A 25,740-nucleotide genomic window follows, 5' to 3' on the forward strand; every position below is an offset into this window, starting at 1 on the left:
AGACACAAAGAGAGTTTGAATGACCTGCACGTGTCCCTGTTTTCTTTTCTGTACATGTACTGGTTGCTTGGAACGCATAGCTATGGAGAGGCGCACTTTGGGCTGAATGTTAGTGGGCATATCGGGGGTGTGTGTGTGTTATTTTATTTTCCACAAAAATATGAGAATGTGAGTGGGAATGTGATGTGATGCTGTGCTCCATTGTTTCTTGCTTCCACTTGCTGTGTTGAGGGCTGCGCCGGGCCCTATCCAGAACTGGAAAAAAGGAGGGCTTTGTTTTTCCCTGCTACCACCCCAAAACAACAGCCAATCAGAATGCGGAACACTGGGGATGTTTGCACATACGCAAATAAGTTTGCGGTATAAATACAAAAGACTCAGGCTCATGCGAAACAAGCTGGAGTATTTCCTCCTGGTCTTCACTCAATTCCTTCACAGAAACAAGCAGCTATGCGAAGGGAGAAACTGGGATAAAATAGACCTGGATTGTAAGATATCAATTGTAACCTGGTATAATTGTGCTGTGTGGAAACAGCCTTGGTTACATTAAGGTCTGGTAAGATCATACTATCATATCAGTTACTGAATTCAAATACAGTGTATACTTAAAAGGAGCTAATTGGCTGTATTTTAAAGATTTAATGTTAAGTATAGCTGCATTCAAATTGGTAATCTCTTCAAACAACAAATGCGTAAGACATTTCAGAACAAAGCCTTGTTTTGCCATTTAAAGATGGAAGCTCTGTCTTCAACACCCACTGCTAAGGCTCATAAAAATAAATCATCTTTTGTGTGGTGTTTTTCAGTGCCAACTGTTTGAATAGCATGGGTGGCACCTGTGGCTGCTACATAGGTGCCAAGCCTGCTGAGGTTGAAATGGGCTGTCTGCAAAATATCACAGGTGTCATCTGTTTTGTAGGTTACACCTCCTCTGTGACTGCACTAAATGTAAGCATGCTTTAGCTTATGAATCAACCCACAAAAAAGTCAGAAATCACAGTTAGGCCGCTGCAAAACAAATAGAAGTCCTGTCTTGTGGTTCTCTTGCAGCCAAATCCCGAGGCGTCACTGGTGTACTCCAATTGCTATGTCAGTGCATCAGTTCAAAATGCAGCAGTATGTTGAAACTGCAGTATAACGTTACTGATATCAGTAAGCGTGGAAGCCTGCTGATCTATCCACTAAGATATTGCTCTAATTCTCTTGGATAATGTTTTGAACCTGGACTCCATCTTGAACTACAGAAACAGCCGGCTGCAGCTATGACTCATTCACTCTACTTGCCATTAATTACTCAGAGGCACTTGCTGTAGAAAGCCATCAATGCTCTCTTAGTTCCCTGAGCATACTTATCTAGCCCTTAGACTTCTGCCTTCTTCAGCTCACCTAAATGACTCTGATGAACATGATTCAAGCAGCAATTGTACTGTCAACAAGGTTTTTCTCTATAAGCAACCAAAAGTGACTGTAATGAGACTTTTCTGTAACAATCCAATAAGCAAATTTCACTTGTGCCTTGGCCGCCAAAAAACTGAATCTTTTGTCTGCAGCCCATGAGCTGAACACTCTGCAGCTTTTCTGGTCAGGGCACCCTGTCTTGGCTAGAGTGCAGCCAATTAACTGGTATTTAACAAAGTGGATTTCTGTCTCATTCCCGTGGAATACTGATTTCCAATAACCTCTTCCCTTTTCCTGTACAGCATGCTCCGATACTAAGCACATGGTCTCGGGATCTTAAAAAGGTTGCAATTAATATCACAAGCATAAACATCAATACAAATTGCCTGGATTCTAGTACTAGAGTGGCACATAATAATGTTCAATTTGTTCATGAAAAGCATGGATTCAAAAATAGTTCTGGTATTACAGGTTGGCCTTCAGAAATCCCTTCCACCCCACCACCTTTGTTGAAAAGCTGTAAAATGAGCCTGAATAATATAATTTTTTTAATATGAGTACTAGATTATCACCTAATAATGTTGAATTTGTGCCAGGAAAGCATGAATCAAATGTAGTGCTGGTATTACAGGTTGGCCTTCAAAAATCACTCTGCCCACAGTGGCGTATTGCTACAAAGTGGTGCCCAGCCCCTACCCCAGTTGAACTCCCTCTGTCCCATTTCCTGTGCCACACCACTGCTCCAGCCAACCCCCGCCCAACTCCAATAAACCTTGAGCACTTGTGGGTGAGAAGTCCTGTGATATTTGAATCCTGATATGTCTAGGGGCTCCCAAAAGAACATCAGCCAGTTCCGTTCTGAAGCCCAAAGGAGCCAGCCCAGAAGCTTGGTTCTTCCCTGCCTCTGTGCCCAGTTGGTGCTCTGGTCCCGCCCACAGTGAGGTAGCAGAAGCAGCGGAAAGCAGCGAGGTGGTGGTGATGGCAGGAAGTGGGGGTGAGATGGCAGGAAGCAGCAGAAAGAGAAGGGGTGGCAGAAAGCGGTGGCAGAAGTGGCAGGAAGCAGCGGCAAGACAGCAGGAAGCAGCGGGAAGTGGTGGGTTGACGGGAAGCAGTAGCGAGGTGGCAGAAGTGGTGGGAAGTGACAGTGAGGTAGCAGGAAGTGGCAGTAAGGAGGCAGGAAACAGCAGGTGGTGGCAGGAAGTGACAGTGTATTGGCAAAAGTGGCGGGAAGCGGCAGGTGTGGTGGGAAGTGGCAGTGAGGTGGCAGAAACAGCGAGGGTGGCAGAAACAGTGACAAGATGGCAGGAAGCAGTGAGGGTTGCGGGAAGCAGCAGTGAGGCTGAAGAAGTCCAGGCGCTTTCTGGGTGGGTGGGCAGGGGGGCTGACCCAATGTGCCTCCATCTGACTCTTCAGAGTGGTACATGGGTCATATGCTCCCTTTGTGCCCCCTAGATATGCCACTACCTCTCCTTAGTTAGAAAGCTGTAAAATGAGAATAAATAATATTCTACGGGGCTAATTTACACATAAAGCAAACATGAAATGTTAGAAATTTAGACATAGAGCATTAATTTAAATGAATGTCAGGGAGTTGTACCAAGTAAATATACATGTTAATAAAATTACATTTCACAACTTAGAAGAGTGGTTCTGGCATTTTACTGTTGGTGTTATGCACATAGGCTATGCAGTCTTAACAGTTGTCAAAATATGTTACAGTATGGTTATGATCTGAAAAAAATTCAGTAAGGGAGCACCAGCTGTGAAAGTGAATCTTAGTGAAACCTAATTACCTAACAAAACCAGTGCTTCAACTAAATGCCATTTCCTTTCCGTGATTGTCAGAGCAGATACTCAAGTACACTGAACGGTCAGTTTATTTACCTTTTGGAAACCACCCACTTACAGGAATAATTAAAGTCTAGACTAGGATTGGATCCAACCAGCTTTTCCACTGGTATGACACTGAAAAAGGCTATGTTGGGGTTCATGGGATCTGTGGGCCAGGGAATGTAGAAGAAAGGGCATTACATGTGAGTGACTGAAAAAAATTATCTCTAACCCTAGAGATAATTTGACACCCCTCTAACAAACCCTCTCAATTAAGGGAAACATACTCTAAATACTATCTAAATTGTGCTTTAAGATGTTTTAAGATCTAACATCTATCAGTGATATAGCACACATAACGATCTCATATTCAGCTAAAGGATTTTTGGCTGCAGCAACACAAGAGTCTTGGAGTCATGCTATGCGTAATGTTGGATTTGCATAATTGGGACTTATGTGCTAATTTGCAGACCCATCCAAAGAGGGGGGATCCATTTGGGGGGCGGTGGGGAGAAGCTGGCAGTGTGCAGCTGTTGTGCTTCCTCCCCCTCCCTGCTGGAATGTGGCGCTGGATGCAGTACCAGAGTCTCAGTGCTCCTACCCCTGGTGTAGTGGGAACGGACTGGGGGTGGGGCAGGGGGAAAAGTTGGCATCATGCCAGTTGGCTGGGATTCATACTTCCACCATGAATCTCTTGGGTAACGTAAGTCTATGGAGCCTAATGGGGGCTTCTCACTGATGGGGAGACTGTCGTGCTTGTGTAGCCTCCCTGCCCCACTGGGAAGCCCCTTTGGGAGCAGCTTGGCACTACAGCCAGGTGGCCTTAGGGATGGGGCTGCCAGACCTAAAAACAGTTACAAGAGGGTAGGGGCTGTGATATAGATTGGAACCACTGTGCTGGATAAAACTTAATTCTTCCTCAAAAACAGAAAAAAGACAGGGACTTATCTACTGTGCCTGTCTTTTTTTAAAAAATTGGAGCTTATAGCAGCTGAAAATGTGAATTACAGTCATGGAATCAAGAATGGAGATCAATTGGGTCATGGCTGAGTAGTAGAACATCTGATCAGAGTGCATGGGAGGGGCTGCTCAAGCCTGGCCAAGTGCCCATCCCCAGCACCGCACTCCTTCTGGGATGGACAGGACATAAAACTAACAGCACACCCAAGAGCCTTTGCATATTTAGCTACTTTCAGTTAAAGCAGACACTACTGGCCTTGATGGGCCAATGGTTTGATTCAGTATGAGGCAGCTTCTTATGTGTTCATGTCTTCACCTTCCCAGCACCATGACCCTGATCCACATTGTTATTTTCTTTTGGGTTTTTCGTCTTCCTTTTTTTGGACTAAATAACATACTTGCTATTTGCGTCACAAAGAGTGTCAACACATGTTGCTGGCCACTCCTTAATCACTTGTGAATATTTCCATCTTTCACTTTTTAAAAGTGAGGAGAGGTGTAAGATTTATTTACAGTCTTTGACCAAAGCATTTACAATACAATTTAAAATAAACCAGCTTAGAAAGTGAGGAGAAGGAACATAATGGAATGAAATCCCAATCCCTGGCTAGAAATATCTCCAGATCCTACTTGGCCACCAGTACATTTTAGAGTGATACAAGCTTGCTCAATATTGTCAACCTTTTGAAGCTTAAAGAAAAACTTCTTTAATGAGGAACCAATAGAGCCCCCCCCCCCCCCATTTGAAAACTGGGCTGGTGCCTAAGTCAAGCCTCGGAAATAACTCCCCCCCCCCGCCCCTTCCCATGCGAGTGATTCCTTAGATTGGAGGTATTTTCACAGTTTACACAGTTGGAGGTACTTTTCAGGTGTGCGTGTACAGGAAGCAGTAGAGGTAGTAGCTATTTTCGTCTAAGTGTAACGCAGATTAGAGATAGGCGCAGCCGCGGGGACTCACGAGGAGCCTGCTCTCAAGTTCATTTACTTAAAACATTTCTGGCATGGGAATCCTGACTTGAATGGGTTGGTTGGTGCGCGTCAAAGCTCCTCAACCGAGCGCAAACAATTTAACATCCAGGGTCGACGTCACGCAAATTACGCCGGCCTTTCTTTCCCCTCCCCCTCCAGGTTGGAAAGTACGAGCGCCGCAAGGGAACCTCCTGCTTGTCGATCGAGGACTTCCCACGTAGCCGTCTCTTCCACCCCCTCGAACGCTCACTGTTATTGCTGTGACCGAGACTACTCGTCCCCCCAGAGAGTTCGCGGGAAGGGGCAGCTGTTGCAAAAATCGGGGAGGGAGCACCTGCTTGAAACTCTAGGCTAAACTTTCTCCGCCGAAGGGGCGGAGCGCAGGGTGGCCCCACCAGACGAGCCCGGGTGACTGGCTGGGCGCCGGCAGGTTGGGTGAGCTCCCGCGAGGGGTGGCACCTGCCGGGCGGCTTCTGCTTTCTCACGTTCCCGGAGCCGGATCCCCATCGCGCGCCTAGATCCGCCGTCTAGCCCGGCGCCGCTCACCCATCCTCGGGCCGATTGCTCTTGTTATGGGGTCCCCCGAAGGAGGGGAACAGCAGGACTTGGTTGACCTGGCCCGCCTGCGCTCGCTCTTCCTCGCCTGCGACCTGAAGGGATCCGGCCGCATCGAACGCGACGACTTCGGCTCGCTGTGCGCCGAGCTGAGGGTCCGGCCGGCCGAAGCCGAGGCCATCTTCCAGCGCCTGGACACCGACCGCGACGGCGCCATCACCTTCCCCGAGTTCGCTCGCGCGTTCCGCGGCGCCACTCAGCGGCGGAGGCAGCGGCAGCAGCAGCAGCGGCGGGGCGGCCCAGGAGAAGGCTGGGCGCAGGAGGGGCAAGCAGAAGGGCAAGAGTCGCCCGCCGACGCCGTCGACGCCTTGGACGTTTTGGCAGGGGGGGCGATGGAGCCGAGCCAGGCTTGGCGGGAGTTCGAGCTCCGGCTGGGCGAGGAAGCGGGGTTCATCCCCAGGTAAGCCCCGGGGCGGCCCTCCAGGGCCCGTATCCCGTGGTGGAAGGGGAGAGCTGTCAACTTGGAGGAGCGTGGCCTCTTCAGCAGAGGGTCCACGACGTGGCTGAAATGCTGCACTTGTTGATTTTCTACCTTTCAAATACACCGAAAAGACACCGATAGATAGGACTCTAGGGGTAGCTTAAAGAGTAACAGTCTAAAGACTAGAGGTATCAGTCTCGTGCACCGGATTCTAATTCTGACCAGGTCCTCACCAAGCAAGCATTTCTGTTGGGGCAGGGTCCAAGGGCAGGAAAGGCAGAAACTGTGGGGTGGGAAGTATGTGAATTCAAGAGTAAAGATATCAGTGATTTCCCTGTTTTTCCAGAGGCTAGTAGTTAATGCCAGAGTCTTAGGAAGGTTGATAACACTTTAAATGATGCTGGGTTGAACTGCTGCCTCAATCTCTCTCCCCCCTCCCTCGCCTTACTATAGCTCACATTCTATATGACTTTTATCTGTGCATGTTGAATGATTCCTAGATAACCCTTTTTGGTGGTCAGGGAATCCTACTGTACATCTTTGCTAGCAAAAACACAGACTGGACACAGGTGTATAATTTACAAGTCTCTGTTTAGTACTGGAGTGGGAATTGTGCTAAACTTTTTGATAAAGCTTAGTTAAGCAATTTTTTCCTGGAATTTTTTTTTTTTTTGCTGTAGAGTGGTCAGCATAGTGCACCCTTGGAGATTCAAATATGCTTTCATTGGGTTCTCAGTATTAATGACAGTTTTATGTCTTTTTTCTCTGTCTTTCTGTCTCTCCTCCCAGGGGGACGGGGACAGTACTTGTTTGTTCAAGTTAGAGAGCAGAGAGGCACTGCTGGCAAATGGTTCAACCAACCTTTGACTGATGAGCCCAAAATGGAACAGGAGATGTCATTAGATTTTATAGAATCATAGAATCAGAAGAGACCACAAGGACCATCAAGTCCAACCTCCTGCCATGCAGGAATACACACTTAAAGCAACATTGACAGACAGACAGCCATCCAGCCTCTGTTTAAAAACCTCCAAAGAAGGAGACCCCACCACCAGTGGCATTGTGCCCATGGGGCGGGGGGAGGGGCACGATTTCCCGGGCTGAACAATGGCAGAGGCGTGGCCAAGCCATCAAGGGGACATGGCATTCTGGGGGTGTTCCGGGGTAGGGGTGGGCAATATCATGGCAATGGCGCGGGGTGTGCGCGCGCCCCAGGCGCAGTTTCCCCTCACTTTGCCTCTGCCCACCACACTTCAAGACAGCCTATTCCACTACTGAACTGTTCTGGAAACAGAGCTGGCATTTGGGTTTGTTGAAGGCTCTGTTCCCCGAGCTGGTGTCTTTGTGAGGTAGTCCATTGTTGTTTATAAGAAGGGGAATTTATGTGTGTCCTACTAATAATAAGCTAGCAATAGTAGCCAGCAGGCTAGGTCCTTTTGTGTTTCTCAGAGCCCCAGAATAAGAGCTGATTTTGGAGACAGAGCAACACAGAATAGTGCTGAAGAATTTCTAGCAAAAGACAACAATGTGGTACTTTTAAAGTCATGTTGTTTTGGCATGTGCTCTTTTGAAATCTCTCCCACTGCAAATCTGTAAGGTGCCACGTCGCTTCTGGTCTACTTTGCTGCTTCAGATGAACAGGACTACACTTCTCCAATTTCAAGAAGTGTCTTATTACATTAAGAGAATGCCTCCTGTTTCAGAAGAGCATAGCTTTTCTGTGGGTGCCATGCCAATTCTAGAAATTTTTAGCTGGTGCTGCAAAATGGTTTTGCTTGCCAATCCTGATAATGGGGTGCAGACTGCAGGCACTTTTTTCTTTTTTAAAGAGAAAAGGGATTATTTGGAGGTTTGTGCTGTATTCTTTAAATCTTGATCTGTAAGCCACCTTGACACCCAAGGAAAGGCAAGGTAAACATTTAAACCAATAGATTATTTTGGAACATCCCAGATCTGAAAAAGTCTGCTGAACAGTTTTCATAGTGGTGTCACTTGGCAGACAGTTACTATAGTTAATGAAGGTAGTTACTGCTGTGTTAGAGCCTTTTGTACAACACCAAATAAATGAACAAATCCATGAAGTGATCAGTACCTGGCAGATTTTCTGATTACAAAGGGCTCCTTTTAATGGCAGGGTAGAAAGGGGAATTGTAATTTGGCTACATAGATTAGACTGAAAGTCTATACCAGTTCTAGTGCAAAAATACTACATAGTGCAAATTCCATCTCAGAGCTGTGGGCTGGTGTGTTACCCAGCGGTTTGCACTGATATCATGGCTGCCTTCTTGAAGTGATCAGTGGTTATAGTTGATCTGTCATGTCTGTTTTGTACAAAAAGATGTGGAAGATGTAGAATCAAATTGTATCACATGATAGGGAGAATAAACTCTTGAGCTGCCAAAAGAGGAGGGGTCCTTCTGAGAGAATGTTGCTTCATGGGAGGCAAGCTGTTTTCGATTGTAGTACTATAATCTGAAACCTTATGGGCATTTGATTTCACTTACCTAGTTAACCACTGGGGCACTGGGTACGTTGTTCTGAGTACGCGATTTACTGTGACTGGCCTACAGGGAACTCTTCTGTCGTCAGAGTTTTTGAGAAGCAGTGCAAAAATTACTTTTTGAAAAGGTTTTTTTCAAACCTCTCTATCCTCTGTCAAGGAGCTCAGAATTTCTCTTTCTTTTTGCTGTCTTCATAACAGCTCTGCAAGATAGAAAGAGGGTGACTAGTGACTAGTCCAAGGTCCCTCAGTGGCTTCATGGCTGAGCAGGCCTTCAGAATCGTAATCCAGCACCAACTTCTTGTACACCATACTAAGTGCATAAAAAGAGGGATTTGCCTTCTAACAACAAATGTTAAATTATCTTTCCACTTCAGGTGGGCTCCCATTATGATCCTTTGAGAATATATACATTGATTAGCGAGTTAAATTATAATAATAATAAGCCTTTATTTGGCATAATACAATAAGATCATAGCGAGTTAAATTGTAGACAGTTAACTGAGAACTATTTGATTTGTTTATTTAGATGTTTATGCCTCTATTTTCTCCCCCTTTGGAACCAGGGTGGTATAGTGGTTAAGAGTGGCAGATTCTAATCTAGAGAACTTGGTTTGATTCCCCAGTCCTCTGCATGAAACCTGCTGGGAGACCTTGGACTAGTGTTTGAGAGTTCATGGGTAGGTGGCTAATTTTTTTGGCACTTCCAGATGTTATGGACTCATAATCTCTCATCAACCTCTCGGTCCCAGCGCATGGCTTACAATTGGCCATGCTGGCAGGGGCTGATGGGAATTGTAGTCCATAATATCTGGAGTGTCAAAGGTTCACCACCACTGTCATAGTTCTTCAAAATCTCAGCCCCACCTACCTCACCAGGTGTCTGTTGAGGAGAGCGGAAGTGAATGGGATTAAAAGCTGCTTTGAGACTGCTTAAAGGTAGAAAAGAGTGAGGTATAAAAACCAGCTCTCATTCTTCCTCCTCCAAGGAAACTTACAATATTATTTTTCTTTTCACCATATTATCCTTACAAAGGCAACTCTGTGAAGTAGTTTAGGCTGACAATGAATGGCTAGCCCAAAGACACCTGGCAACCCTCCCTGACAATGTGGGAATCTGAACCCAGATCACTTAGATCCTAGTTAGACAATAACCACTATACCCCACTGCTCTCTTAACTGGCTATGAATATCTAAGCAACCCTACTGGGAGCAGAGTAAGTATTTTGTAGACAGTGACTAGCCACAAACTAGCCACAAACAGGGCATGATGGTTCCTGTTCTGTGGTGTACATTATATGAACGTATTTCTGTTGCTATTTAGTATAGTGGCTGAGCCTTAATCTTTAAGTATTGTTCTGGCCCTGCGTTTCTAATGAAAACAGACACTTCAGTTGCAAGAGGGTTCCCTTATTTTTCTGAATTTCTTATACAGGGAAGCTCTCTACACAAACTGCAGAGGAACACATTTTTCTCTCTCTTTTGAATCCAGTTGCTTATTAAGAAGGATAACTGAAATTTAGAGATGGATTTTCATTGAAATGTGGGGAAAAGATGAATATTTTTTAAAAATTGAACCAGAAATGTTAATTAACTTGTTCTTATCTTATTGCAAGTGGACTTTTTTTTCTTCAGGTCTTTTTTCTGCCCTACATCTAGATGTTTCCTTTCCACTTTAGAGCATTGTCATCTTTTTGACATTATGTTTTGTGTAGGTGGTGCTCAAAAATAGATCTGAGGCTACTTGATTCAACTTCCTGTTTTTGAACTGCTTCATAGGTGAGGAAGTGAAGGTGTGTTCAGTCAGAGTTTGTTTAAGCATCTATCTCCTTTCATTCGGTATACTTATCTCAGTACCATGGATATGGGTGTTTGTAATAGTACTTTGAATGTAATCCAGTTGCTTTATCGTATAATAGGGTGGTAGAAATTGCAGTTATCTTTGTTTGGCATGAGTGTGCAGACATGTGGCTTGATTCTACTGAATGGCAATTCTCATACATTGCATCAGACAGAACAGAGTCAAGATAAAATGGTTCTGTTGATGAAAGAAACAGTACAACTTTAGAAGTTGGTACAAACCAGACCATTCCTAATTCAGATTAAAAGATATGTTAACCGGTTTTTTCCTTTGAACTTCTTTTGAGTCAGCATGAGTTCTAGAACAAGGTCTTATTTTTCTTTTTTAGTGTGTTCAGAAATAAAATTGAAGTATTGTCTTGAGTCTTGATGTTTATATACTTGCCCGACAATTGCAGAAGTAAAGTAAAATTACAGTACCCATTGTGGCCATTTCTGGTATTTAGAACACATAATTGAGGCAATGAAATTACTGACTATTGACAGCATATAAATGGTTCGAGCAGAGGAATTTGTTAAGTTATCTGATAATAATGGGAAGACGTGTGCAGGTTCCTAATAAAATCCTAGAAACTCTTTTATAGTCTCGACTTTTCCTTTTCTTCTTTTTATTGTACATTCTTTTTGTATCAGGAGACCTCTTGAGAAGGCTTTACATGTTTCCCAGATTATACTGTTGTCTTGCATTGTTCCAATATTTATCTTAAGAAATTCTACCAGATCGATGGATATCATATTAACAACTTTCTCTTTATCCAAAACTCAACCTTTCAGTCTCCATACTTGACATTTTATTCGTAAAGCCAATTCCCATGAGACAGAACCGTGATCTGAGATTATTTTGGGGCCAATTTCCATTTTTTAAGTTTTCCCTAAAAGTTTACCTGTTGCCCATATCATATCTAGCCTTGATGATGTGCCTGTAAGAATAATGGCTATAGTCCCTAGAGTTATTTTCCCTCCAAATATCTCATCTTCCGATGGTTAAATTTGACTAAACACTGAAATGATTTTGGCAATACCCCAGTTCTTTTAGGTTTCTTTTTTTTTCTTTTGAATTTGGTTACTTTTATACAGCTTTATATCAATTGAAGTCTCCCATAACTACTACATTTTCATAGGTATAAATAATTTAATAATAAAGTCTAGTGTAGAATTCAGATTTGTTATCATTGGGTGCATAGATGCCTACAATTAGAATCTTGTTCCCTTCCCATGTGGCCTTCATACCCAAGAGTCTTGCATCCTCATCATTAAAGATTTCTATTGGCAATAATGTGCTTTTAATATAGAGAGCAACACCTAATTTTTTCCTTTTGTAACCACTATGAAAACACTTTCCAGGACATCTTTTTGTATATTACTTCCCAGACATTTTTTGATATGTGTCTTTTGAAGACATATCACATCACAATTTAATTTTTTAAAATAATGAAACACAATCTTCCTTTTACCTGGGTTATTTAGACCATTAACATTATTTGAAAAAAAATTAGGGACATTTCCAATTATAAGATTATTTTCGTAAGTTGGCACGTGATCATGTTTACTTGGAAGAAGAGGTAAAAAAAATATCCTAGAAACACATATTCAAAGCCTTATCCCCCTTTAGGGGGACTTATTGAGAAGAAATGTTTTCTGGTGGTTACTACAACCCAATCCAGTCAAGTAGCTTTTGGGAAATAGTCTTTCATGGTGAGTGAAAACCCAGGCTTGGTAGCAGATTTGATGATTATGAGTTGTTATAAGCATTTCTTTTGTTCAGTGTGTTGTCGAAGGCTTTCACGGCCGGAATCACTGGGGTGTTGTGTGGTTTCCAGGCTGCATGGTCAAGTTCTAGCAGCATTCTCTTCTGACGTTTTGCCTGCATCTGGGGCTGGAATCTTCAAAGGAATTTCTTTTGTTGGTCTAGCTTTGTTCTCCCTGAGTTTTCTTGTCCTGTTTAATGAACTGAATAGATTTATCCTCTTTGAGTAGAATGATATTATTGCCATCACATAGAGACTTTTCTAGTAAGCTATTATCCTTGGGGAGAAAAATAATCACTTCTTACTTCTAGTCATACATCATGCTCATGTCATTGCATCTTTTGGTGTTAGATTTGCACATTTATCAAATGATTGGGATTATTTAGGTATTCGTAGAATATCTTTTATAAATCTGGAGTGTAACCAAACTGAATCTGAATACCAGTAATGATTTGATTTCTTTAATCACCTACAAAAAAAAGCTGAATCACATGTTTGCATCAATACCAGATCCAAAACCCTTCACTCCAAATATTTTATGCTATCGGTGCAAAAACATGTAAATATTCCAGAAACTAGTAAGCAGTGCAAAGCTCCATTAAGTACCTGATGTTCTGTTAAATATTTATTGATGTTATGTGTGTCTGGAAGTTTCTGCCAGGCTCTGGTAAAACATACTCTAGGTACAGTTGAATTTACAGTGGTACATGAAGTCAATTTTATTCATTTGTGCCCCACTGTTCTCCCTAATGGGGACCAAAAAATGGCTTACATTGTTCTCTTCTCCACCAGTCCATCTCACAACAACCTTGCGAGATATGTTAGGCTGAGAGAATGTGACTGGCTCAGGGTCACCAAGTGAGCGTCCATGGCATGAATAGAGCTTTGAATCCTGGTCTCTCAGTACTAGTTTGATATTTTCAACTACTAGACCTTGTTGGCTCAAATTTAATTGGCCAGAGCTAACAGCAGTGGTTTTAAGCATTTTGAATTAGAGGGTTTGGTCCAGGTTTGTTCTGGCTCAATGTTTACAGGTTACATTAATGGGCACTCTGAGGACAGGCAAGCAATTAAAAAGCAAGGCCTAATGAAAGATTTGATTTTCCATAAAAATGATAACAAATAGTTACAACAATGGGCAGCAACATTATTTGATAGCAACTCATTAACATTTCTACCTTAACATCCTGAATTATTTATGATAATTTACAGAGATACCCTTTGAGGGATTATAAGAGGTAACAATAAGCAGCGGTATAGGTATTCCTGAGGAATAGTCAAATTAGAGAACCTGGAAGGAATTTTGAAGGCATCTCATTTTCTGTTCTACTATTTCTTCTTTCCCTCCCCTGAAAGTCCTCATAGGCTCTCCCCCTTTCCTTCTTGCTTATCTCCTTCCCATCTACCCACTTTTATCTGTCAACCCACTTTTATCTGCACCCCTGCCTCCAGCTTTCCCTCCTTCCCTGACCCTGGCAGACTGTGCTTGGGAAAACTATGGCCCAGTGGTGCAGTGTCAACCACCAGGCTGCACCTAGTTGTGCATCAGGCTGGACCCTATATCCCCTTTCCCACATTATTCTTCTTTCCCTTCTCTGGGCAGCCCACATATATCCTCACCTTCCCCTACTTCTTTCTTTGTGACCCATCAACCAATCTACCCTAATCTGTCTCACATCTTCAGCTGTATTTATTTAGCTACATCATTCATACCCTTCCTCTCTCCACAAGGGGAACCCGAAGCAGCTTACATAATTCTCCCCCATTTTATCCTCACAACAACCCTGTGAGGTAGATTAAGTTAAAACATGCAATTTCCCAAGGACTCCCAGTGAATTTTTATGGCAGAGTACTGACTCAATCCTGTGTCTTCCAAACTCTGACTCCGCTACACCATGCAGGCATTTGTGTGGTGGTTGCTGTTAAACAGTAGCTAACAGCCAGTCCTGGATGAGTCATTTATGCGCTATCAAGTTCCCTGGTGGTTGCTGTGAATCATTGCCCCAATGAGTCATCCCTTAAAGGCCAAAACAGTCCTAAACAGGGCTGTTCCCCCCAACCCTTTTACTGACAGAAACCATGGTTTGAAGGTTGGAAGTACTGTTGTAGTTGCCTAGCAACCCACACAAAAGCCACTGAAAAGGTCTTCAGTTTTTAAAGCTGTAGGAACTACTGCTATTATTTTAGGGACTTTTAATCCACCTTTTTAAAAAAATCAGATTTTTTTTGCAAAACCAGGTTTTTTGGATCAAGTTTGTGGAAAAATCTATTTTTTCTGTTCATTGTTCCAATCTCCAGATTTAAGTATTCACAGACTTGGCCATGTTGAGAATTAGATTCATTCATTCATTCATTCATTCATTCATTCATTCATTCATTCATTCATTCATTCATTCATTCATTCATTCATTCATTCATTCATGCTGAAGTGAATCCCACCACTGAATCCCACCACTGAAGCCATTCCTTTTCTGTGACTACTGGTGCTCCTCTTTGGGTTTGTGTTACTGTTCATCTAAGATTTGGTTTCGCTCTCTTTCATGCCTAACTTGTATTGCCATCTAAGTTTGTTGAATCTAGTACTCAACATGCATAATTGGGCCTAAGTGGAACAGTGAGACTGTATTATGGTTCAGGGATGAAATAACATGAGCAAATTGCCACAGTTATCGCCATATGTTTATGACAGAAAGTTGGGCTTTCAAACAGCACTCTCCAGGCAACTTTGAAAAGCAAGGATAAAAAGGCATAGCTTTCCACCTTCCTTCTTTCAGGTTTCTTGTTTGTTTAATCTTTAGAGTTCAAAACCCTCTGAAAACAACAGCTGTGACGTACGTGGGAGCAGAACAAAAGGTAGTACTGTCAGAGTGCATTATTAAGCTCTCCTCCAGACACTAGAGGACAACTTTACAAAGGTTGGGGGAGAGAGAAGGAGGGAGAGAGATGTGCTTCCTGACAAGCTGATTCAAGAAGCAAATTATGCTATTTGTATGAGGTGCATAGCAACCAAGGGTATCCTTTGTGCTTCCTGACTAGCTGGTTCAAGAAGCAATTTGTGCTATTTATACGAGGTGCATACCAACCAAGGGTATCCTGCCCTTTTATGCATGCCAGGGACCAATGTTACAACTAACCCCTTAAAGACAAATTCAAAGCTGGAGCCCCCCCCCCCCCCCCACGGCAGTGTGTAGATAAACTGACTTAATACGTGAGAGAGCAGATGAAAAAGTGAAGCCCATATTTTATGAATCCTGACATCACAATTTGTTTAGATTTTCTGAGTTCTGACCTGAAAGTTGCTACTTCAAATCTCAGTATTGCGATAAACTCACATTTTAGGAAAGCCACTGCCGTAGATGCCACCATCCTCCCAGGATCCTTTCTCTAACATGATTGGTGCATAACCAGTTTAGCTGGAGGAAGACTTCTGATTTTGCTCAGTAGAATGATACGATTGAGCTACCCCACTATCTCTGACATTTGCAGCCCAATCCAGATTGGGCAGGTGGGTGGGGATAGGCTGCTCCAGCACTGCCCCACCTTTTTCAAAGAGCACAATATTATAGTTAAGTAGGCAATATTTATTATAAAATGTATTAGGATTGATGTGGTATTAAAAATAATATAGTGCTTAAAAGATGTCTTAGTAGAAAAATACAAATTCTTACATTGCTTGGTTTCAAATATTGAAATAGTGCACAGAATTTATCTAAGTTGTGTACAGGGTGAATCTGTTTTTTAAAATAAATAGAAAGCTTTATGATCTTTCACAAATAAACAGCTTATTTCCCATGCTTAGCATTATTTTAGAAGCTAGTTGACAAATGTGGGAACTGTCTAAAATCCTGTTAGATGTCTATTAAAGTATTTCCATAGCACGTATAGCAGATATGAATTTTTATAAGAATTGAGAGAAAGGATTGCAGTACTAACTAGATAAGAGAGACATGAAAATAAGGTGAGTAGGTGAATAAAGGACTTTAGATTATCAGTAGACAGAATTACTTTGCTTTCTGGCTATGTAATTACTAGTACACATTTCAGTGCTTGAGCAAACATAAAATAGTGCGCATAAGTTCACACATTACTCAGCACCAAAATTGTTTGAGAAAGGGAGTGGGAAGTTTGGGTTTGTAAAAAAGATGGAGTTGATTACATGAATTGATCCAACTCTGAAGAACTGATAAGGTTAAAAAAACTTTAACAAATCATGGACAATGCATGTAATGCATAAATATAATCTTTTGGATCCAGATTAGATGTTTATAAGGTACAAAAAATTCTGCCTATGGGACACAATTCACGCCTCCCCCCTTTCCAAAATGCCCCTGAAATCCTGTTCTTGGGAAAGAGAGGACATCAAGGATAGGGTTGAAGGGGGGGGGGGGATTTTGGGCTGTCACAAGAAGGGGCAGGCAGGAAAATGTTGTGTGTGTGTATATATAGGTATATGTTTGGTTACATCTTGCTACCTATCTGCTGTTTCACATGATTTCATGTACCTTGTGTCACGTCTGCTCAAACAAACAGAGTTAACTTTATAACTTCAGATGTATGTGCTCACTAACATGTAAGCAATGGCTATCTGACTTGCCAATAGCTAATCAATAGATCAGATCATAAACAGTGACTTCAGCAACTTGTTTACATACAAACAGTTAACCCTTTTATAACTGAGTTGTGACAGACACTTGCAAAATCCCAACAGAAAATTGTGCTTCATAAGCAGAAATCCTTACATCCATGGAAGCTCTAGTCTGGTCCAGCCCACTGTTAATTTTGCTACTTTACAATCTCTAGATACCTTTGGAGGCTTTTGATTTTATTTATGTTTTTGGTACTATCTTCAGTTAATTGAAAATTAGGTTTGTTTATTTTTTTCAGTGGTGGTGAGGAACAAACCCTATACAGCTGGTTCTGGTGGGTTTTCTGGGCTGTGTGTCCGTGGTCTGGTGGATTTTGTTCCTAACGTTTCGCCTGCATCTGTGGCTGGCATCTTCAGTGGTGTATCACAGAGAAAAGTCTGTTTCACACTGTGTCTAGGACATACTTTTCTCTGTGATACACCTCTGAAGATGCCAGCCACAGATGCAGGCGAAACGTTAGGAACAAAATCCACCAGACCATGGACACAACCTGGAAAACCCACCCGAACCAGTTGAATCTGGCCATGAAAGTCTTCGACAAAACCCTATACAAACTGAGTGCTTTCCCCCTTTCATTTTAGTTGTCATCTCTCACTGTAACCTAATGATTAAATATGTAATGGATATCTTTTTTTTCCTTCTAGGCAAGAACAGGTCAGTGTTCTGTATCAGAACATCAGTATTGTGGAACCACGATTAATTCAACCTTATGAACATGTTATTAAGAACTTCATTCGTGAGATCAAGCTTCAGAGTACAGAGATGGAAAGCTTAGCCATCGCTGTAAAAAGGTAGTGAATAGTTTCATATTTCATTGTTAATTGCCATTTTTTGTGTGCAGGATACAATGCTGCTTATTGTATTTCATTTCAAAATATATCAATATGTGGTTTCCGTTTCTTTGAACATTTGAATCTCCTCTCTTGACTCTGCACATTTTCCTGCATCTTTGGTATTACAGAGGCATCAGGTGGCTTTTGCAATAGGGGGTACCAAGCTTAATTATGGCAAATGTTCTAGCCCTCAGAGAATTCATGTCTCTTTAAGTAAACTATTGAACTGTGATCTAAGGAAGGTTCAGTTGAACCCCTTCCAATTCGTAACAACTACTTGAGGATGATTCTAGTATTTGATTCCCCGGCTTGCCCTGTTCTTTTGCTTAAATGAAGAGAGCTTTTTGCTAAGTGTTATGATATTTGGTTTGCAAGGACATTTAAGAACATACAAATGATGAAATCTCAAACACAGACCTGTGAGAATCAGACAAATGTATGTGAGTCTGACTCCAGTATTCCTTTCTGACCAACCCGAATTATTCTGACTGCGTATGCTGATCGATAACCTGGATCCAGGCCTATGTGAAGAGAGTGCAAAATTTCTTACTGAAATCATTCACAATCAGTAGCTCCTTTCCTTTTGTTGTTGCTAGATGCTACCAATGCCTTATGTAGTTGTGTTTTTTAAAATAAAGCACATATATTTTAAAACCATGATTTATCAAGGGCATTTGTTTGATTGTTTTTTAAAATGCTTTTTAATGCCCGCAAAGGTGATTGATTGATGGAGCCTTTGAATCTCTGTACAGGCATAGGCCAGTATTCTTTGCTACTCTAATCTATACTGATGCAAGTGGTTAAAACCAAAGGAAAATTGCTGTTAGGAAAATGTATCTGCATGCTGTGCTCATCTTTGGCTACTGTTTTTGATGTTCTTTTATTTATTCTACCTGTCAGCATGTCATGATTTTTTTTTACACTATCTCAGAGGTTTCTGGTATGCAACTCAAAATTGTAACTTACAAATCCCTGACTGCAACAAAACAGGTAACCTTTATAAAGTTGGTTCAAAATTATTAAAATGTTTTTGAAATGATGTCTTTTGAGAAAATGTCCAGGCCCAAATGATTAATACATCATATTTGATTTTTTAAATTAACGATTCTTGATTGTGTTGTATTGCCAACATTATTTTTTTTTCATGAAACATCAGTTTTAGTGCTGGATTGCCTGGTTCTTCTATAATTTTTCTATAGGGAACATGATACGAATGGCATCCCATTAGAGCAGAGGCATTCCTCCCATTGGGCAAAGTGGGCAGTTGCCCAGGGCGCCCCCTTGTGGGGGGCACAAAAACTGCAGGTTTGTTTGTGGGATTTTTAAATTTTCAGTGTTTTTCCGTTTTTGGCCTGCAGAGGGCGCAGTTTTTAGGCTAGCAGCAACAAAATTTTAGGGATGTTTCGGAAGACTCTCCTGATGCTATCACCCAGGTTTGGTGAGGTTTGGTTCAGGGAGTCCAACGTTATGGACTCCCAAAGAGGGTGCCCCATCCCCCATTGTTTCCAATGGGAGCTAATAGGAGATGGGGCTACACCTTTGAGGGTTGATAACTTTGGACCCCCTGAACAAAACTTCACCAAACCTGGGAGGTATCATCAGGTAAGTCTCTTACTGATACCACCCAGGTTTTGTGAAGTTTGGTCCAGGGGGTCCAAAGCTATGGACTCCCAAAGCAGGTGCCCTATCACCCATTGTTTCCAATGGGAGCTAATAGAAGATGGAGGCTACACTTTGAGGGTCCATATCTTTGGACCCCCTGACCCAAACTTCACCAAACCTGGGTGGTATCATTAGGAGAGTCTCCTAAAGATATTCTGAAAGTTTGGTGCTGCTAGCTTAACAATTGCACCCCTGACAGCAGGCACCCCCAAATTTCCCCAGATTTTCCTTTTAAACCCCCCCCCCTTTGGCATGGATTTAAAGGGAGACTGAGGTCCCCAGTTTAAACATTGCAAGTGATGCTGTTTCAGGGTGGTGGAGAATTGACCTCAAAATAGCATCACTTTCAATATTTTTTAAACTGGGAGAACCATTAAAAGAATGGTTTAAACACCATTGAAAAGGATGCTGTTTGGGGGTGGATTCCAGCATCTCTTGTTTAAACTAGGGAGCCCAGATTCTCATTTTAAATCCACCTTAAAGGGAGAATCTTGGGTTCCCAGTTTAAATAACATTGAAAGTGATGCTGTTTCCCCCAATTGCGGGGACTGGATACAACACCATAAAATGTTTTCATAGCAGTAATAAAACATTTTGAAAGCATTTTGAAAATGTTTTCAAAAAATTATTTCTGCTGTGTGGCATGGCCTATTGCTGTGTTCAGATTTGTGAGTTGGGGCATGTTCTATAATGTGTTGGTGATTTTGAAACGACCTGGTGTAAAAAAATCATTGCTTGGTTATGGTGGGGGAGGGTGGCTGCCCATGGTGGGGGGCGCAAAACTCCAGTTTGCCTAGATACGCTAATGGGCGTAGCTACAAAGGAGCCAAGGGGGTGCGCCCTGGGGGGCATCAGACTCAGGTTTTGCCCAGGGCTCCAGTTTGCTTAGTTACGCCACTGCATTAGAGTTAAAAAATAAGGCCAAAGCTGATTGAGCAAAATAGGTGAAAATATACTTTATTACTCAGATGAAATTTTCTATGTGTTTTGCCTTAGAGGCTTCTTTATGGAAACCTAATATCTAATTACATTACTGAGCTTATAAAAATAGTTATCTTACTATATAACTGAGCAGCGTGTTTCTGATGACAAACAAGAAACAGTGAGGGCTGCTGGGAAGTGTAGTTCTTGGGCATCTGGGAGGACCCAGATGCCAGCTCCTTCTGGAGAGGAAGAACTACACTAACCAGCAGACGTTATTGCAGGAAGCCATGCTCCCCTTCTTCCCTCACAGTGTACTTGTCCCTGGTGGCAGCATGTCTTGAAAAGGGGGAAAAGTGTAGGAGGAAGCCATACTCCTTGTAAGTGAGAGAGAGAAGGAAAAATTGTCCAGCACCCTACATGTTTTGACTCCAGTTAAAATTATCATATTTGTGTCAAGCCTTGAATCTGTAACTGAAATCACACCCTGCAACTTGAAGGTTTAGAAGTCTTTATCAGCGGCTTGAGGGAAAAAGCTAGTTCTGCTGGAACAGTCAACCAACCCCAATATATCAACCCCTGTTCACCTCCCCCTCCCTTTCCTTTAATTCTATCCCACACTACAGGAGGCGTGAAAGACAGGAATGCAGGATGGACTCAAAGTTGGAGGACTGCAGTTTAATTTCAGTCAAACAATTAAGACCTTTTTGCTATGGTGGCAGCTGCTACTAAGCAGCATTTTAAAAAATCTGCACAGCCAAGCAAATGCCCAGTGTCCAATCAACAACTGTGTTGGGCAAAAGTCACATCTGGCCTCACCTACTTTCTAAAAACACTTGGTCGGCAGTAGTGTTAGAAACGTGGGTTCAAGACCCTCAAAAACACCATGAGCACAATTTTGGTGAAAGCAGCATTGTTTTTTTGGTCTTGCAAGATCAGATGTCTGTCTACAAGAAGGCAGGCATGCCCACAGCAATGTGCAGATTGGTTTTCTTCCCTCCAACCCAGTTCCTCTCTCCTCCTTTTTGGCCCTATTGGATGAGAGAGCAAATGGGAGTCACCATTCTTCTGATCCTCCTACTGCATACAACATGCTAAAGACCCCTACTCATGTGTATTAAACCCACTACCAAAATATGTTCATTAGCATCTCATTATTGCACCCGATAAAGGAATATTCAGAGCTTCATTACGCATGCACAGTATAGCTGTGTTATTAACCCTTGGATTACCCTAAGACTTGCACTTGGGCCTTTGAACATCTGCACACCCTATGAAAATATCATCCCACACTGTCCCATCCTGTTTTTCAGCTAGCTAGCCCCCCATCCATGCATTGTCCTCTCTCTCTCTCTCTCTTTCTCTCTCTCTCTCTCTCTCTATCTTATGCTGAATTAGCTTTCTTGTGTTGGATAGCAAAAACATCTTAGCAGTTTTACCTTATATGGCAGCATATTCTGTATTCACCCCCTTTCCTTCAGCTCAGAAGCAGTATGAGTTTTCAAAGCCTTATATACTTATTCACCGATTGATTCTGAAAAAAAGCAATATTTCCCCTATTGATAACAGTAGGAAGGGTGTTGGCAGATCCCATAATCCATAGGGATCTCTGACCTAGGGAACTGCTGATACCTCATGAGTTTTTCTCATTTTAAATCATTTTTGTTTTATTTTTAAAAGTTTTTTTTGCAAACCAGAGCTCCTCAGATTTGTTGAAACATGTCCCCCTTCTATGCCTGGCTCCACTGTAAGGATTTTTTTGATCCACACACTTGGGCTAGGTTTGGAGTTACACAGACTTCTGAGCAAATCTACATAGCCACTAGAGTTGTTCAAATCACTATAAAGCCGGCCAGTTCTACACACTGAGGCTACAGAGCAACTGCTATATACATGTACAAATATTTGTGCAAAAAAAGCCAGTCATATATATTTGACTCAGTTTAAGTGTGGAGCCTCTTCCTATAGTACAAGGAGGATGTGAGTGGTGGAATTCGACTCATAATTTAGTAAGTATACTTGGCAGTTTGTTCAGCAATCTCAATACATGGTATCAATGGGTGCCCAATGTTTTATCACGCCTGAAGTACCCAAAAGACTTCTCCTTTCCAATAATTTTATTGCTTTAGTGTAGTGGACTGCATATTGAGATTGGGGTGACTTTAAGCTGGAGCTTAAGTACTGTATTCATTCACCTCATGATTTTTCAACTTGCAATTTCTCTATTCATCTGTTTGGGGTCACGGCGGAACAAATCATGGTTTTTGCCAATTGTCTTTGATGTGTAAGAGTGCATTATGCAAACATGTTTAATATTCTTTATGTTCTAGGGCACAGGATAAAGCAGCAATGCAGCTGAGTGAATTAGAAGAGGAGATGGACCAGCGAATACAGGCTGCAGAACATAAAATTAAGAAGGAGGTGAATAATTGATATTGCAACTCTTAATGTTTAATATGTGTTTTCTCCTTTTGGCAAAGTTAATTACAAGACTTTAACTTACACACCCCAAGTGTCAAGTGAAAAGCATTTTTGGATATATTCTTTCCAATTTGCCATTAAAACAAATACATGAAGGACAAATAATATCTCAGGCAGAAAATGATAAAGTATACTTGCAGAGGAGGAGGAGGAGAAAAACTGTCAGGGCACAATTAACAACAGGCTGGGCTTAAGTTTTTTCAATGGCCATCCCATGACTCTGGAAAAGCCTCCTGAAAGAAGTCAAGGGAGGCTCTTATGATATCAGCTTTTTATACTGTTTCTACCTTTTATGTTCTGAGCTGCTCAGGGGAAAGGCAGGTATATAATACCTTAAATAGTTTGTCTAAAATAATTAAACATCAGGCAGTTAATTTTATGGGTGGCTGAAAGGTATGTTACTTTATAGACTATAATGAGCCACTGTAGAAATTATGGCCCTTTCCCCACTTACCTTAAGCCCTGCACTACTCTCCTCAAGTAGCGCGGGGTCCTGGGGCACTCCCCACTACAGGGGCGGTGACAACGCAGCCGCCCCGACGCTGCCGCTCTTGCGCCCCCTCAGCGCACGGCATCCCTGGCGCTCCTCGGAATGGCACCTTTTGATGACCCTGTGCAGAGCGTGGGGTCTTGGGGATGCCCGGGCGCGCGCCAGAGCTGCTGCGCGCTGAGAGTAGCGCGCAGCAAAGGGCAGCAAAGGTAAGTGGGGAAACGCCCTATGAGAATCAGGTGTTCCTCAGGACTGCTTCTCACAGTGGTAGTCAGACTGTTCTAAGCTTTGCTTGTGGTTCACATAATTGAATATTTCTTTGTGCAAAAGTTCCACTCACTACAGCATGCAATTGGAAAGCAAACATGTGCAGTGAAATTTTTTGTTTGGAGAAGCTTTGAGTCATGTGCTGTCTGAAATGAGGTCTTTGCTTCAAACACTTCAAATCTGCACTGTAGCAGTGCCAATTCTCCTGCTTTGGAGAGAAACCTCCTACTTGGCGCCCCTGCTGTTGCTCTGTGAGATCATGTTAATTGCCCAAGGTAATGATGCTGCTTCCAGGTTCATGCCAGAAGTGACATTGCTGATTAAATTGTACCCACTCAGCAGACTTTATGACCAGTTGCTAGCACTTGGCTGGCAAGCTTGCCGAACTTCCTTATTTGAGGCTTATTTCAGCAATTGTTCAGCAATCTCAATTTGAGGCTTATTTCACCCCCTGGGGGTGTGGCCACACCTCCCCAAGCCCTGCCCCCAGTCTCAGTGCTTATAAAAGCAGCTCTCTGAGGCCAGGGACGGCAGACTCCCCTGCCCCCCCCACCCCCACTGGCTGGGCTCCCAGCCGGCAGCTGGCAGTCCCTTCTGCCCTCCCCTCCGGGCAGAGGTGTAGCTAGGGAAAATGGAGCCCAGTGCAGAATCTGAGTTTTGCACACACCCCACTCCATGGGTGGCCGGTGTGATTCTGGAATCCACTTTCAATGGTGTTTAGACTAGGGAGTCCAGATTCTCCTTTTAAATCCACCTTAAAGGGAGAATCTGGGGTCCCCAGTTAAAACAACATTGAAAGTAATGCTGTTTTGGGGTGGATTATCCCCCACTCTGAATTAGCATCCCTTTCAACATTTAAACTGGGGACCTCAGATTCTCCCTTTAAATCCATGCCGAAGGGAATGGATTTAAAAGGAGAATCTGGGGAAATTTGGGGGTTGCCTGCTGTCAGGGGTGCAATTGTTAAGCTATCAGCACCAAAATTTCTGGGTATCTTTAGGAGACTCTCCCGATGTTACCTCCCAGGTTTGGTGAAGTTTGGTTCAGGGGGTTCAAAGTTATGGACCCTCAAAGGACCCCCATCTCCTATTAGCTCCCATTGGAAACAATGGGTGATGGGGCACCCCCTTTGGGAGTCCATAACTTTGGATTCCCTGAACCAAACCTCACCAAACCTGGGTGGTATCATAAGGAGAGTTACCCAACAAATCCCTGAAATTTTGGTGCTGCTAGCCTAAAAGATGCGCCCCCTGCAGGCAAAAAAACAAAAAATACTTAAAATACAAAAAACCCACTAACGGGGGGCGGAGCTTCGAACATGTAATGGGTTGAACCCAAGAGCCCCCTGATATGGTCATGCTCTGGAGAACTTCTTCAAGAGTACCTTAAGGTTGCTGTGGCCCAGCCAGTGAACATAGCACTTAACAGCCCCATCCAAAAGAGGGCTAATCTGCTGCTGGAAGCAGCACAGGGCTGCACCAGTGGATTTGCCCTCCCCAGGGCACTTGCCCTAGTGAAGGGGCCAATTCACTGGTGGCCAGCTGCTATGGCCTTCCAAAGCAATCAAATGCATTTTTAGGTTGTTGCTGTGCTCCGGCCACCGACAAGGGCGGTGAGTTGGAAGAGGGAACCAACTCTAGTCAGCTTCCACCTTACTGTTGTCTCAAAAAAATGAGCACTTGGGTCATTTTGGTGGCATAAGTCTGTTAAACCATTGGGGGCTTTCCAGTAGCGTGGAGGCTTTTTCATGTTTTTGCCTTTCCACACTATCAGAAAGCTCTCTTGGAGAACAGCGGGGCAGAATGGCTTGGCCCTTTGAATGGGACTACCTGCTATGTAGCTTAGGAGACCCACCATAGGCATGCCTGCAAAAACATGAGAACTTGTCAAAGCATTTGGCTGTGCTAATTATAGATGGATGGGCAGTGGAAGGTCTCGCAGCCAGTGTCTGTGCTGTGACACTTATGTTTTTCATGGGAATAGTAGAATCTCATTCTTTATTTTATTCTTTATCATTTTGATTATTCTTTTGACTTCAAAATATTTTTCTGCTGTGAATCAGGAGTAGGGGATGACTGTTTTTCTTTGAAATTTTCAAATAGATTTAGTTAAACAGTGGCCTAGAATGATGATTCTAAA

General features: G+C 42.8%; 1 protein-coding gene across 2 annotated transcripts in view; it reads left to right on the forward strand.

Annotated features, from left to right (window-relative positions):
* The first annotated feature begins 5,364 nt into the window (after positions 1 to 5,364).
* RASEF (RAS and EF-hand domain containing) overlaps positions 5,365 to 25,740 on the forward strand; it is a 48,140-nt gene continuing 27,764 nt past the window's right edge. For both annotated transcript variants that reach the window (XM_048504648.1, XM_048504650.1), the window contains exons 1-3: positions 5,365 to 6,172; positions 17,592 to 17,738; positions 22,694 to 22,784. In XM_048504648.1, coding sequence (XP_048360605.1) covers positions 5,730 to 6,172; positions 17,592 to 17,738; positions 22,694 to 22,784 — 681 coding nt within the window. In that variant the 5' untranslated portion in view covers positions 5,365 to 5,729. The remainder of the gene's footprint in view (positions 6,173 to 17,591; positions 17,739 to 22,693; positions 22,785 to 25,740) is intronic.

This window comes from Sphaerodactylus townsendi, linkage group LG07 (genome assembly GCF_021028975.2).
Source record: "Sphaerodactylus townsendi isolate TG3544 linkage group LG07, MPM_Stown_v2.3, whole genome shotgun sequence".
Lineage (NCBI taxonomy): Eukaryota > Metazoa > Chordata > Lepidosauria > Squamata > Sphaerodactylidae > Sphaerodactylus > Sphaerodactylus townsendi.